Source organism: Nematolebias whitei, chromosome 11 (genome assembly GCF_014905685.2).
Source record: "Nematolebias whitei isolate Nwh7 chromosome 11, NemWhi1, whole genome shotgun sequence".
Classification (NCBI taxonomy): Eukaryota; Metazoa; Chordata; class Actinopteri; order Cyprinodontiformes; family Rivulidae; genus Nematolebias; species Nematolebias whitei.
The window spans coordinates 12,664,452-12,676,644 of NC_056508.1; the positions used below are offsets into that span (position 1 = coordinate 12,664,452).

A 12,193-nucleotide genomic window follows, 5' to 3' on the forward strand; every position below is an offset into this window, starting at 1 on the left:
ACAGAACAACTGTGTCAACTCTTGAAACTGTGCCTGCAGTCAACCTACTTCACATATGGGGAGCAATATTATAGGCAGAAACATGGGTGTGCTATGGGGTCTCCAGTTTCTCCTATTGTTGCCAACCTGTACATGGAGGAGGTAGAAAAGAGAGCCTTGACGTCCTTTTCAGGGACACCACCAAGTCATTGGTTCAGGTATGTTGACGACACATGGGTTAAAATCAAATCTCAGGAAGTCCAACATTTTACTGACCACATCAACTCTGTGGATAAATACATCAAGTTCACACGAGAAGATGAAAAAAATGGCAAGTTGGCTTTTTTGGACTGTGAGGTCTCAGTCTCTGATAGAGGACATTTGCAAACTGAGGTGTACCGCAAACCCACCCACACAGACCAGTATGTGCAGTTTCACCCCCATCACCCTTTGGAGCAAAAGTTAGGAGTCATCGGGACTCTGAACCACAGAGCAGACAGCATCCCCACTAACTTGGGAGCCAGGCAGAAGGAGAAATCCCACACAAGACAGGCTCTAGAGCAATGTGGATATCCTAACTTCGCCTTCCTGAAAGCAGAAAAGAATCCCAAACAGGACTCCAGTGAGCCATCAGGTGAAAAGGAGGAACCCAGACCCAGACCAGTGGTCATTCCATATGTTGAGGGAGTATCAGAGAAACTGAGACGTTTATTTTCTAAACACAACGTCCCAGTGGCTTTTAAACCCCAAAATACATTACGGAAAAGACTGGTTCATCCTAAAGATCCAGTCCCCCGGCACAAACAGAGTAATGTGTATGCTGTTCAGTGTCAGGAGGGTGATCAGTCTTACATCGGGGAAACAAAATGGCCATTGGCCAAAAGGATGGCCCAGCACAGAAGATCAACGTCATCAGGCCAGGACTCTGCGGTCTACACTCATCTCCAGGCCAGCGGTCACTCTTTCAGGGATGAAGATGTTCACATCCTGGACAGAGAGGAACAATGGTTTGAGAGAGGAGTAAAGGAGGCCATCTTTGTGAAAAGAAATCGTCCATCATTAAACGGGGTGGAGGCCTCCGGGTTCAACTGTCCCCCTCTTACAATGCTGTGATTGCTAGTATCACTCAACCCTCTGTGAATAGTAAACAGCCATCAGTGTGCTAATGATCCATCGCTAGGCTGATGGTCCTTCTTGATCATGTGAGCAGCTGGTTTTGGTTGTCAGCAGCAAACTGGTTGATCCACTCTGAGAAGGTGCTATTTATAAGACTGAGCTGAATACAGCACCTCAGACTGAGGAAGTCTTTCGGATGAGAGACGAAACGTTTCTACATTTATTTTTTGTTGTCGTTTTGCTTTGTTTTGTTTTTTGAATGTCCAGAGGACCAGATTTAACTTTTAGATTTTTCTACCTGGATTATTGTGCATGTATTAGGATATTTATTAGACATGTTTGGACAGATGCGACTCATAGGGCAGTGCGACGTGCATGGCAGAAAATATGGTATTTAAGGCAGGATAATTTAATGTGACAATATTTTTACTCATTTCTTGAACAGATTAAGATTTTAAAAAGTTCAAAATGGCTCTCTAGTTCCTCTCAAACCCAGCCGGTCGAAGCAGATGGCCGCTCATCCTGAACCTGGCTCTGCTGGAGGTTTCTTCCTGTTAAAAGGGAGTTTTTCCTTTCCACTGTTGCCTTTGTGCTTGCTCTGGATGGGAGACTATGATGAAGTGAAGATTCAACGTGTCTGCTGGCTTTCTTGGATGGATACATTTTAATAATTGGCTTTTTCATGTATGTGAATGTTTCTGTTCAGTTCTCTGAGATGACTTCTGTTGTGACTTGGCGCTATAGAAATAAACTGAATTGAAAGAAATTAAAAGGGAGTTCAAGCTGCACACTATAAAATATACATGACTAATCTCTTGGACGCTCTGTAAGACTAGCCAGAGTCTTTCAACAGCAACCAGGCTTCCTTTGACTCGCTGTCTTTGTTAATGATTTTGTGCATCCAAATTAGAAAGTCCAAACAAAAGACTGCAGCAAACCCTGCCACCAACCAACCCAGCTGGAGTTCATCCGTGGTAAAAGCTATTGACCACAGCCCTCCACTTACCCAGCGCAGAGCACGCATCGAGTCGCCTGGCGACCGCTCCATCGGCCAGATCCAGCAGGTATCCGATCAGAACCAGCCAACAGGCAGCGTGGTGGTGCCTGAACAACACAAGTCAGTGTTAGCTTGAGCTATTCGATGACAGCAACCCGTTTCCAATGGGTAAAATATGTGCAAGCATCGGACAATGGGACTAAAACTAAAGCTGAACTTTTTACATTTAAAGTTGGAATTTTTCTGTGTGATATTTTCACCTTTAAAACAACTGGAACAGATAAATCTGTCTGGTTCAGATGTGACGTTACAGAGCAAACCACAACAGGAGACACAACAACTTCACTGAACAGAAAACAAGTCAAATGTATATTTCTATTTATGCACTTTCTGTACATAATTTGTCAAGTAGGTTCCAGAAATCATGTAATTTTTGTTCTCTAAAATCTTACAGACATATTTTGGCCATTCTGAAGAAGTGTTCTGTGTAAAAGTTTCAGTTAATATCTTACCTGTTAAAGATAGATAATTGAAGCGACCTAATTTATAGAAATAATTTATTTATAGCTCGTCAATTTGGGCCATATTGTTGAACAGATAATGGCTTGTCTGAGCCACTTTGTGCTACAGCTAGCTGCTGCTGCTTGTTTAATAACCACAGAATATCATGATCAGCTTCCGTGTGTTGAACCCAAAGTGCAGGAAGACGAGGAGACTCCAGTAAAATAAGTAAAATGTTTATTATGAAGAAACAAAACAAAAAGCTGTTGGGGCAGCAGACTTACTTCAAAGGAGATACACGGAGGGATGACGAAACATGAAGCCTTGGACGGGTCAAGGACAATCCAGAGACACTGACAAGACACAAAGGGACTGAATATATACAGACACTAACAACGTGAAATGAAAGGCGCCTGCGGTGATTAGGATCAGACACAGGTGCGACAGTGCTGGAACACAGGAGGAGAAATGCTGAGGGGTGACAGGCAAACATGAGGAAAAACACAACATGTATGACAGGACTCCAGAAACCCTACACATAATTCTGTCAACAATCATGTTGAGAAACTGATGACAGTGTAAAGGTTTATGAAATAGCATTAGCATGACTCACTAAGTAATTTTGGAGACTGTAGTCTTTTTAAGACAGAAGTACTCCACTTAAGTCTGATTTAGGCCCCGCCCACATCACTAGACCACACCACCAGATATTTGCAAATACTGATATTAAGAAAAATATATATATATTACAAAAGAAAAAAAAATTTAAAGTGGAAATGTCGATTTAAAAAACTGTTTTGGGTGGATCAAGAACTTTTCAGAAATGAAGTTTCAGCTTTTTTATTTTTATTTTTGAATACTTGTCATAAAAACACATAGAGCTGTTTTATTAGTTTTTCTGCATTTGTCTCACTTTATCCTGACCCTCTTGTTGTCAAACTATAATTGTGAGCTACAATGAATGAAACTAAATGTTGTAAAGAAAAGACTTTGAGGAACACTTTTAGTCAAGCTCAGCAGGTCTTTTTCTGTATGTTATGTTCAATGGTGAACAAAGTACTCAATTCTAGTACTTAAGTAAAATTATTATTACTCATGGTCAAATCTTACTCAACTACAAGTAAAAATTGCTCAGTCAAAAGTTTACTCAAGTTAAAGTACTGAAGTACTTACTTTTGAAAATACTTAAGTATTCAAAAGTACATGTATTTAAATAAGTATTTAAAAGTACAAATTATATTTTCTAATATCAGTACATTGCTGTATTGTTTTGAGTGATTTTACAGAACCTCTCTGAAACCACCTGATGATGTATTGACATGTAGAACCACTCTAAACATGCCTTAATAAAACCTGTAAACTACAAATCATATCTTCCTGCATTTTACGTTTGTGGAAACTCATGGAAATCCTAACAGATGATGCACATTTAGTCTTTTCTTCAGCTTCAGTATTCATACACTGCATTGTTTGTGTAAAAGTACATATATTGACAGCAACAACTTAGCACAGGAGAAGAAACAGTAACACAGATAACTGAAAGTTCTGCCATACTTAACATAGAAGCTCACAAAACAATGAATGTTCAGCAAAGATGAATCAAGCATCATACCTGAATCAACAACTGGTCATCTGCATTTAAGGAAAGAAAAACAGCAACAATGGATTACAAAGCTGAGCTAAAAGGAACAAGTAACAAGAAGCTTCCTAGAAATGTAGTGGAGTCGAAAGTACATTTGTCTTTGAAATGTAGTGGAGTGAAAGTCATAAGTTCCCAAAAACACATACAATATACTGTACTCAAGTAAAGTAAAGATACTCAGAAAATGTACCTAAGTACAGTACTCAAGTAAATGTACTTCATTAACGTCAACCACTGGTTATGTTGTTAATGTGGATGCTCTCACCCTCCAGTAGAACAGCAGGGCTATTTTGGCCTTTTTGCTAGAACTACTTTATTTAAATGGAATAAAGTACAAATTGAGAACATCAATTCATCAAATACTCAACAGCGTGTAAACGAGGCTCCAAACTGAGTTGTCTTCAGCAGGTTAGATATGAACCGTTCATAACTTTTACACATAACGTCACCTCTAGATGTCTGAAATATCCCTTTAAGCGCTGCTGTTCTAATGTGAATAATCTGTTCCATGTGAAGCAACATTCTGTCTTTAACTCTGTTGTGTTTTTGCCTCTCAGGGCTCGTGCTTGAGTCCTGTTTGGTTTTTAATGCACCATTCTCACAAATCTAAAGTACAGATTAGTGTCAACAAAAAAGGTTGAATCATGTCATCTGGACTTCGTTTTTTTTGTTAAAAAGAAACGTTTCGCCCCTCATCCAAGAGGCTTCGTCAGTCTGAGGCCTAGCCATCTGGTATTACCCAGAAGCCACCCTGACTCTTGTGTTTCAAGCCTGCCTCAGATACCCCTGAAGTCTGGCCTTTTCACTAATGGTTTCAAAAACACAAAGGGGTATCTGAGGCAGGCTTGAAACACAAGAGTCAGGGTGGCTTCTGGGTAATACCAGATGGCTAGGCCTCAGACTGACGAAGCCTCTTGGATGAGGGGCGAAACGTTTCTTTTTAACAAAAAAAACGAAGTCCAGATGACATGATTCAACCTTTTTTGTTGTTATCTACCTGGATGACTGAGAAAACAAACTTTGTGTTACAGATTAGTGTCTTCTTGCAGCTGATAGTGAACTCCATTAAGGGCGTATCTGCTCACCCGTTGAGACTGCTGAGAATGGAGGCCATGCCCATGACCATGTTGGCCACTGACAGGGCGTTTGCTGCATTTTTACATGCAAACTCTTTGATCTGGAGTCCCGTGGCGTGGTCACTCAGGAGGAGCTTGTTGGCGTACTGGAAGAAATCTGAGAGCAAACAACAGCAGCGGTCAGTAGTTGTCTGTGTCTGCTCAATAACCTGTACGGTGGTCGGATGACCACACCAGCTGACCTGAGAGGTTTCTTAACGAGAATACTTTACTCATTGTAACTCATTAAGTCCAATGTTAAAGGGGTGGGGGTGAGGGGGTGAACTAAATGCTTTGATCAGACATTACTGTATAAGAATATTATAAACCAGTTACAAATTATTACACCAAAACTGATGCCCCGCCTGATGTAAAAGAAGTATCACTTACCAAGATGTTTGTTTTATGGACGGAGGTCAACCTTACGACACATTCATCCATTTTCAGATCAAAAACATGTTACTATAAATTCACTCAGTCATTGCAAGGAAGGCATACAACATGCATCAGTAGGCACGTGATTGATGTACTACTGATTATCTGTCATATCAGTGGAAAATTAAACATTTTAACTTGAATAAATACAGGAAAACAAACACGTGCAGTGAACTTCAACATCATTCTGAGAGTGAGAGCAGGATGTTGGGTCTGTGTTAAGAGGTCGGATGTTGTGTGGGAAACAGGCTAAAACATTTAGGGTTTAATCAGATATCCTCTGACCACAGTGGCAGTGAGTCAGACATGCAGCTGTCAGGCAGCAGACAGGAAGTCGATCAGCCTGTTGACCTAACACGAGCACGGGGCAGCAATCATTCAGCTGACTGACTGTTCTGATCAATTAATGACTGTTTAGTCGGAGCTTTCATGGAGCAAAGCCTCAACCCGAGTTTGTTGCTGTTACAGCTAACCTTCAAGGGCTTTGTGTTGTTTAGAGCTGTGAAAAAGTTTCACCTCCTGGGTTTTGTTTTATTTTTGAGACTCACTATTGAATCTTTAGTTCTGACTTGTTGAAGCAACACTGACGACAAGTTAAAGCCCTATATTCCTTCAAGGGATGCATGTCACCCACCTAGTGGTGGGGACAGCAGTTCTTTTGAGTGTACTGAATCCCTAGAATCAGTTCATTAGAATGCGTCGTTCATTTGAACGAATCGTTCGTGAACGATACAACGCTACACACACCGCCTGTCAGGCCGGACCTTTAGACTCAGGTCATTATATGATGGGAAATGATAGTTTTAGTTGTTTTGTCAGCACTTTTATGCACATTCTCCTGCAGTGTTGCAATATCTTGCCTCATGAGTTTTACTGAAAACCATCCAATGGTTTAGGAAATATTTTGCTAACAGTGTTGAGAGCAACAGTTGTCAAGGTTTTAAACAAAGGTGTGTGGATATACATATTCTGTAATAATAGTGATTTTTATAAATTTTACTTTTTATCTTCATGGTTTGGGTAAGAAAAGTCTGCAGTGCCTCAGATATTTTCCTGAGAGAGACGACTATGTACGTTAGACACATAGAAGAACGAAATCAACAGGGGATACTTTTTTCACAGTAATGATTTATCTGTTTATTTGTTGAGCAATTAGTCAAATTAATTTTGGAACTTGATTTGTTCTGTTAGTGTTTAGGACATAATTTGCTGTACAAAAGTTAAAAAAAACGCTCCATTCTTTAATACTGACAGATGAAAAGCTGCTGACACGGCCTCACTTCAGGACAGAAATATATTGTTGAACCAGAACAACAAAACATGATTTGTTTTCTATCGACTTCTTTTCTTCAAAGCTCATTATTTGCTCTCACGCTGTAGAGCTGTCCAAGACACATGTACAGATGTTAACCTGAAAACTTTTATTTTATTTTTTAATGTTGCAGTAGCAACCTTTCATGAGATTTTCTCCCTGAGCTTCCTGTGATTCCAAAGCCAGGCGAACACAAGAGACTCTTCATCTGAAAGAAAACAGCGAATGAGACAAAGCACACAGCCAACAACAACTTGTACTTTCACTTGACAGCATGCCTTGAATGGCTCATGTTGTGCACTTAAAGACAGAACTTACCACCTGGCATGTCAAGAACAAATTTGCAAATGAAATACTACAGAAAGCATATTGTATGTCCATCCATCCATCCATTTTCTTCCGCTTATCCGGGGTCGGGTCGTGGGGGTAGCAACCTAAGTAGGGAGGCCCAGGCTTCCCTCTCCCCAGCCACTTGGGCCAGCTCTTCCGGGGGAATCTCGAGGCATTCCCAGGCCAGCCGAGGAATATAGTCCCTCCAGCGTGTCCTGGGTCTTCCTCTGGGCCTCCTTCCGGTGGGACGTATCCGGAACACCTCACCAGGGAGGCGCCCAGAAGGCATCCTAAACAGATGCCCAAGCCACCTCAACTGGCTCCTCTCGACGTGGAGAAGCAGCGGCTCTACTCTGAGTCCCTCCCGGATGATCGAGCTTCTCACCCTATCTCTAAGGGAAGCCCCAGACACCCTGCACAGAAAACTCATTTCGGCTGCTTGTATCCGAGATCTCATTCTTTCGGTCACAACCCAAAGCTCGTGACCATAGATGAGGGTAGGAACGTAGATCGATCGGTAAATTGAGAGCTTCGCCTTTTGACTCAGCTCTCTCTTCACCACGACAGACCTGTACAGTGCCTGCTTCACTGCAGATGCTGCACCTATCCGCCTATCGATCTCACGCTCCATTTTTCCCTCATTCGTGAACAAGACCCCAAGATACTTGAACTCCTTCACTTGGGGTAGGACCTCCTCCCTGACCCGGAGAGGGCACTCTACCCTTTTCCGGCTCAAGACCATGGCCTCGGATTTGGAGGAACTGATCTTCATCCCGGCCATGTCGCATTCGGCTGCGAACCGCTCCAGCGAAAGCTGTAGATCACGATCTGATGAAGCCAATAAGACCACATCATCTGCAAAAAGCAGAGACGCAATCCTAAGGCCACAAAAACGGATCCCCTCAACACCTTGGCTGCGCCTAGAAATTCTGTCCATAAAAGTTATGAACAGAATCGGTGACAAAGGACAACCTTGGCGGAGTCCAACTCTCACTGGGAACAAGCCCGACTTACTGCCGGCGATGCGGACCAGGCTCTGACACCGGTCATACAGGGACCTAACAGCCCGTATCAAAGGGCCCGGTACCCCATACTTCCAGAGTACCCCCCACAGGGTTCCCCGAGGGACGCGGTCGAACGCCTTCTCCAAGTCCACAAAGCACATGTAGACCAGTTGGGCAAACTCCCACGCATCCTCCAGGACCCTGCTGAGAGTGTAGAGCTGGTCCAGTGTTCTACGGCCAGGACGAAAACCGCACTGCTCCTCCTGAATCTGAGGTTTGACTATCCGACGGACCCTCCTCTCCAGAAACCCCGAATAGACCTTACCAGGGAGGCTTAAGAGCGTGAATCCCCTGTAGTTGGAACACACTCTCCGGTCCCCCTTTTTGAATAGGGGGACCACCACCCTGGTCTGCCAATCCAGGGAACTTCCCCCGATGTCCAAGCAATATTGCAGAGTTGCGTAAGCCAACACAACCCTACAACATCCAGAGCCTTAAAGAACTCCGGGCGAATCTCATCCACCCCTGGGGCCCTGCCACCGAGGAGCTTTTTAACCACCTCGGTGACCTCAGCACCAGAGATTGGAGGGCCCGACCCAGAGTCCCCAGGCTCCACTTCCTCAGTGGAAGACATGCCGGTGGGATTGAGGAGGTCTTCAAAGTATTCTGCCCACCGACCCACAACATCCCCAGTTGAGGTCAGCAGCACACCACTCCCACTATAAACAGTGTTGGTGGCATACCGCTTTCCCCCCTGAGATGCCGGATGGTGGACCAGAATCGTCTCGAAGCCGTGCGGAAGTCGTTCTCCATGGCCTCTCCGAACTCCTCCCATGCCCGAGTTTTCGCCTCAGCGACCACCCGAGCCGCATGTCACTTGGACTGCCAGTACCCATCAGCTGCTTCCGGGGTTCCACAGGCCAAAAAGGCCCGATAGGACTCCTTCTTCAGCCTGACAGCATCCCTCACCGACGGTGTCCACCGACGGGTTTGAGGGTTGCCGCTGCGACAGGCACCGACAACCTTGCGGCCGCAGCTCCGGTAAGCCGCCTCGACAATAGAGGCACGAAACATGGTCCACTCAGACTCAATGTCCCCCACCTCCCTCGGAACATGTTCGAAGTTCTCCTGGAGGTGGGAGTTAAAACTCTGTCTCACAGGAGACTCTGCCAGACGTTCCCAGCAAACCCTCACAATACGTTTGGGTATGCCAGGTCTGACCGGCATCCTCTCCCACCATCGGAGCCAACTCACCACCAGGTAGTGATCAGTGAACAGCTCCGCCCCTCTCCTCACCCGAGTGTCCAAGACATGTGGCCGCAGATCAAATGAGACGATGACAAAGTCAATCATCGAACTGCGGCCTAGGGTGTCCTGGTACCAAGAGCACATATGGACACCCTTATGCTTGAACAAGGTGTTCATTATTGACAATCCATGACGAGCACAGAAGTCCAACAACAGAACACCACTCTGGTTCAGATCAGGGGGGGTGTTCCTCCCAACCACACCCCTCCAGGTCTCACTGTCATTGCCCACATGAGCATTGAAGTCCCCCAGCAGAACAAGGGAGTCCCCAGGAGGTGCACTTTCCAGTACCCCCTCCAAGGACTCCAAAAAGGGTGGATAATCTGAACTGCCGTTGGTGCATAAGCACCAACGACAATCAGAACCCGTCCTCCCACATGTAGGCAGAGGGAGGCCACCCTCTCATTCACCGGGGTGAACCCCAACACACAGTCACCAAGTTGGGGGGCAATAAGTATGCCCACTCCTGCTCGGCGCCTCTCACCAGGGGCAACTCAAGAGTGGAAGAGTGTCCAGCCCCTCTCAAGGAAACTGGTTCCAGAGCCAGATCCATGCATAGAGGTGAGTCCGACTATTTCTAGCTGGAACCTCTCAGCCTCACACACCAGCTCAGGCTCCTTCCCCACCAGTGAGGTGACAGTCCACGTCCCAATAGCCAGCTTCTGTAGCCGAGGATCAGACCGCCAGGGTCCCCGCCCTCGGCCACCACCCATCCCACATTGCACCCGACCCCTTCGGCACCTCCCACAGGTGGTGAGCCCATGGGAATGGCATATTGTAAGTAAATATTTATATTTGCAATTATCTTAATTTGCCAGATTATTGATCAAGTCGTCAGAGAGCAATACAGAACTCTAAAAACGGAACAAGAGAAACACAGGAATGACCAGGTCCAGCACTGTCGACGCTAACGAGGCAAGAAGTTGTGCCGCCATATTGCAAAGAGCTACATAAGCGTAGAGTAAAACCTAAACTCAGTGAAAGAGTCTACGGTTTTGCCAATAATTGTTATAATTATCAGAAAATAATGCAATGATGTAATGAAAATCAAGCAATATGATTCATAAGTTCATATATCGTCACGAGTTCAGAAATCTTTTAGGGCATGATGTTGTTTAGAAACCAAAAAAAACTTGTGCTCAGGTTTTTAAGTCATTGTAATTCTTAAGGGTAGCACAGTGGCTCAGTTTGTAGAGCTGCCGCCTCTCAACGAGAAGGTCGTCGGGTCAAATCCCGGCCAGGGACCTTTATGGGTGGAGTTTGTATGTTCTCTCCGTGCATGCGTGCGTTTTCTCCGGGTACTCTGGTTTCCTCCCACAGACCAAAAACACGCATGTTAGTCTGATTGGTAACTCTAAATTGTCCCTAGGTGTGAGTGAGACAGTGAATGGTTGTTTGTCTCTATGTGTCCCTGTGATGGACTGGAGACCTGTCCAGGGTGTCCTCACCTCTCACACAGTGATGGCTATGGACACCAGTGACCCAACAAGAAAGAGGTGGGTAAAGATAATGGATGTAACTCTTAACTAAATGCATAATTTCAATAAACATGTGTAGTTAACTATGAAGGGGAGTGGTGGCGCAGAGGTTAGAGAAGGGGAGCCTGTGACAGAAGGTTGTCGGTTCAATTTCCCAGACGTCAAACAACAGCAAAATGTGGGTGGGAATGGTGAAGCACCCACACCTGCCTCCACCCTCATTTGTACCATTCTGGGCCCTTGAGCAAGGCCTTCAACCCCCACCATCTGCTCCCTGGACGCCCTAGATGGCAGCTCTCTGCTCCACACAGAGGGCTGTGGTAATGGTCTGTGGTTGCGTCAGGAAGAACATCCAGCATAAAAACAATTGCAAAGTCTTCGCACTGTGGCGACCCTTGAAGAAGGGAGCAGCCGAAAAAAGAAAGAAAAAAAAATTATGCAGAATTAGTTTGTTTAGTTTCAGCTCTTTGTCAGTAAACATTAATAACTTAAATGTTTTTAAATGGTTCGCTTTCACGACTATCTTTTCCAATTAGAAATTCTTCATTAAAAAGTTGCTTTGATGCACTGTTTATTACCTTATGCTGGTGAAGATTCTCAGTCATCCAGGACATGATGAATTCAAAAGGCGTTCAATACAAAAACAACTGGACTTTATTTGTAACAGAAGACGTTTCGCTCCTCATCCGAGGAGCTTTCTCAATTCAAAGAGCAGAGAGTGAGAGATACAGGTTATAAGGCTGAGTGAGATAAGACACACACACAAGACACACACACACACATACTGTATATGTAGATTGGCAGTTCACACCTAAAAAAAAAAAAAAAAACCTAAACAGTAGGTCTTTGTTCCTCTAATTCACAGTCGAGGCCCCTCTGTTCCCATCAGGTGTGAAAAACGGCTGGGAATCTGTTTTAAAGTTGCATTATATGTTTTTGAAAGTGGAAATCTGAGGCCTCCTCCTCTGTTAAGAGA

At 44.5% G+C, this 12,193-nt stretch overlaps 1 protein-coding gene across 1 annotated transcript in view; it reads right to left on the minus strand.

Annotated features, from left to right (window-relative positions):
• tmem269 (transmembrane protein 269) overlaps positions 1-12,193 on the minus strand; it is a 26,124-nt gene that overhangs the window by 9,307 nt on the left and 4,624 nt on the right. The window contains exons 3-4 of the mRNA XM_037683901.1: positions 5,321-5,468; positions 2,102-2,199 (exon numbers count right to left, since the gene is read on the minus strand). Of these exons, the coding sequence (XP_037539829.1) occupies positions 2,102-2,199; positions 5,321-5,468 (246 nt within the window). The remainder of the gene's footprint in view (positions 1-2,101; positions 2,200-5,320; positions 5,469-12,193) is intronic.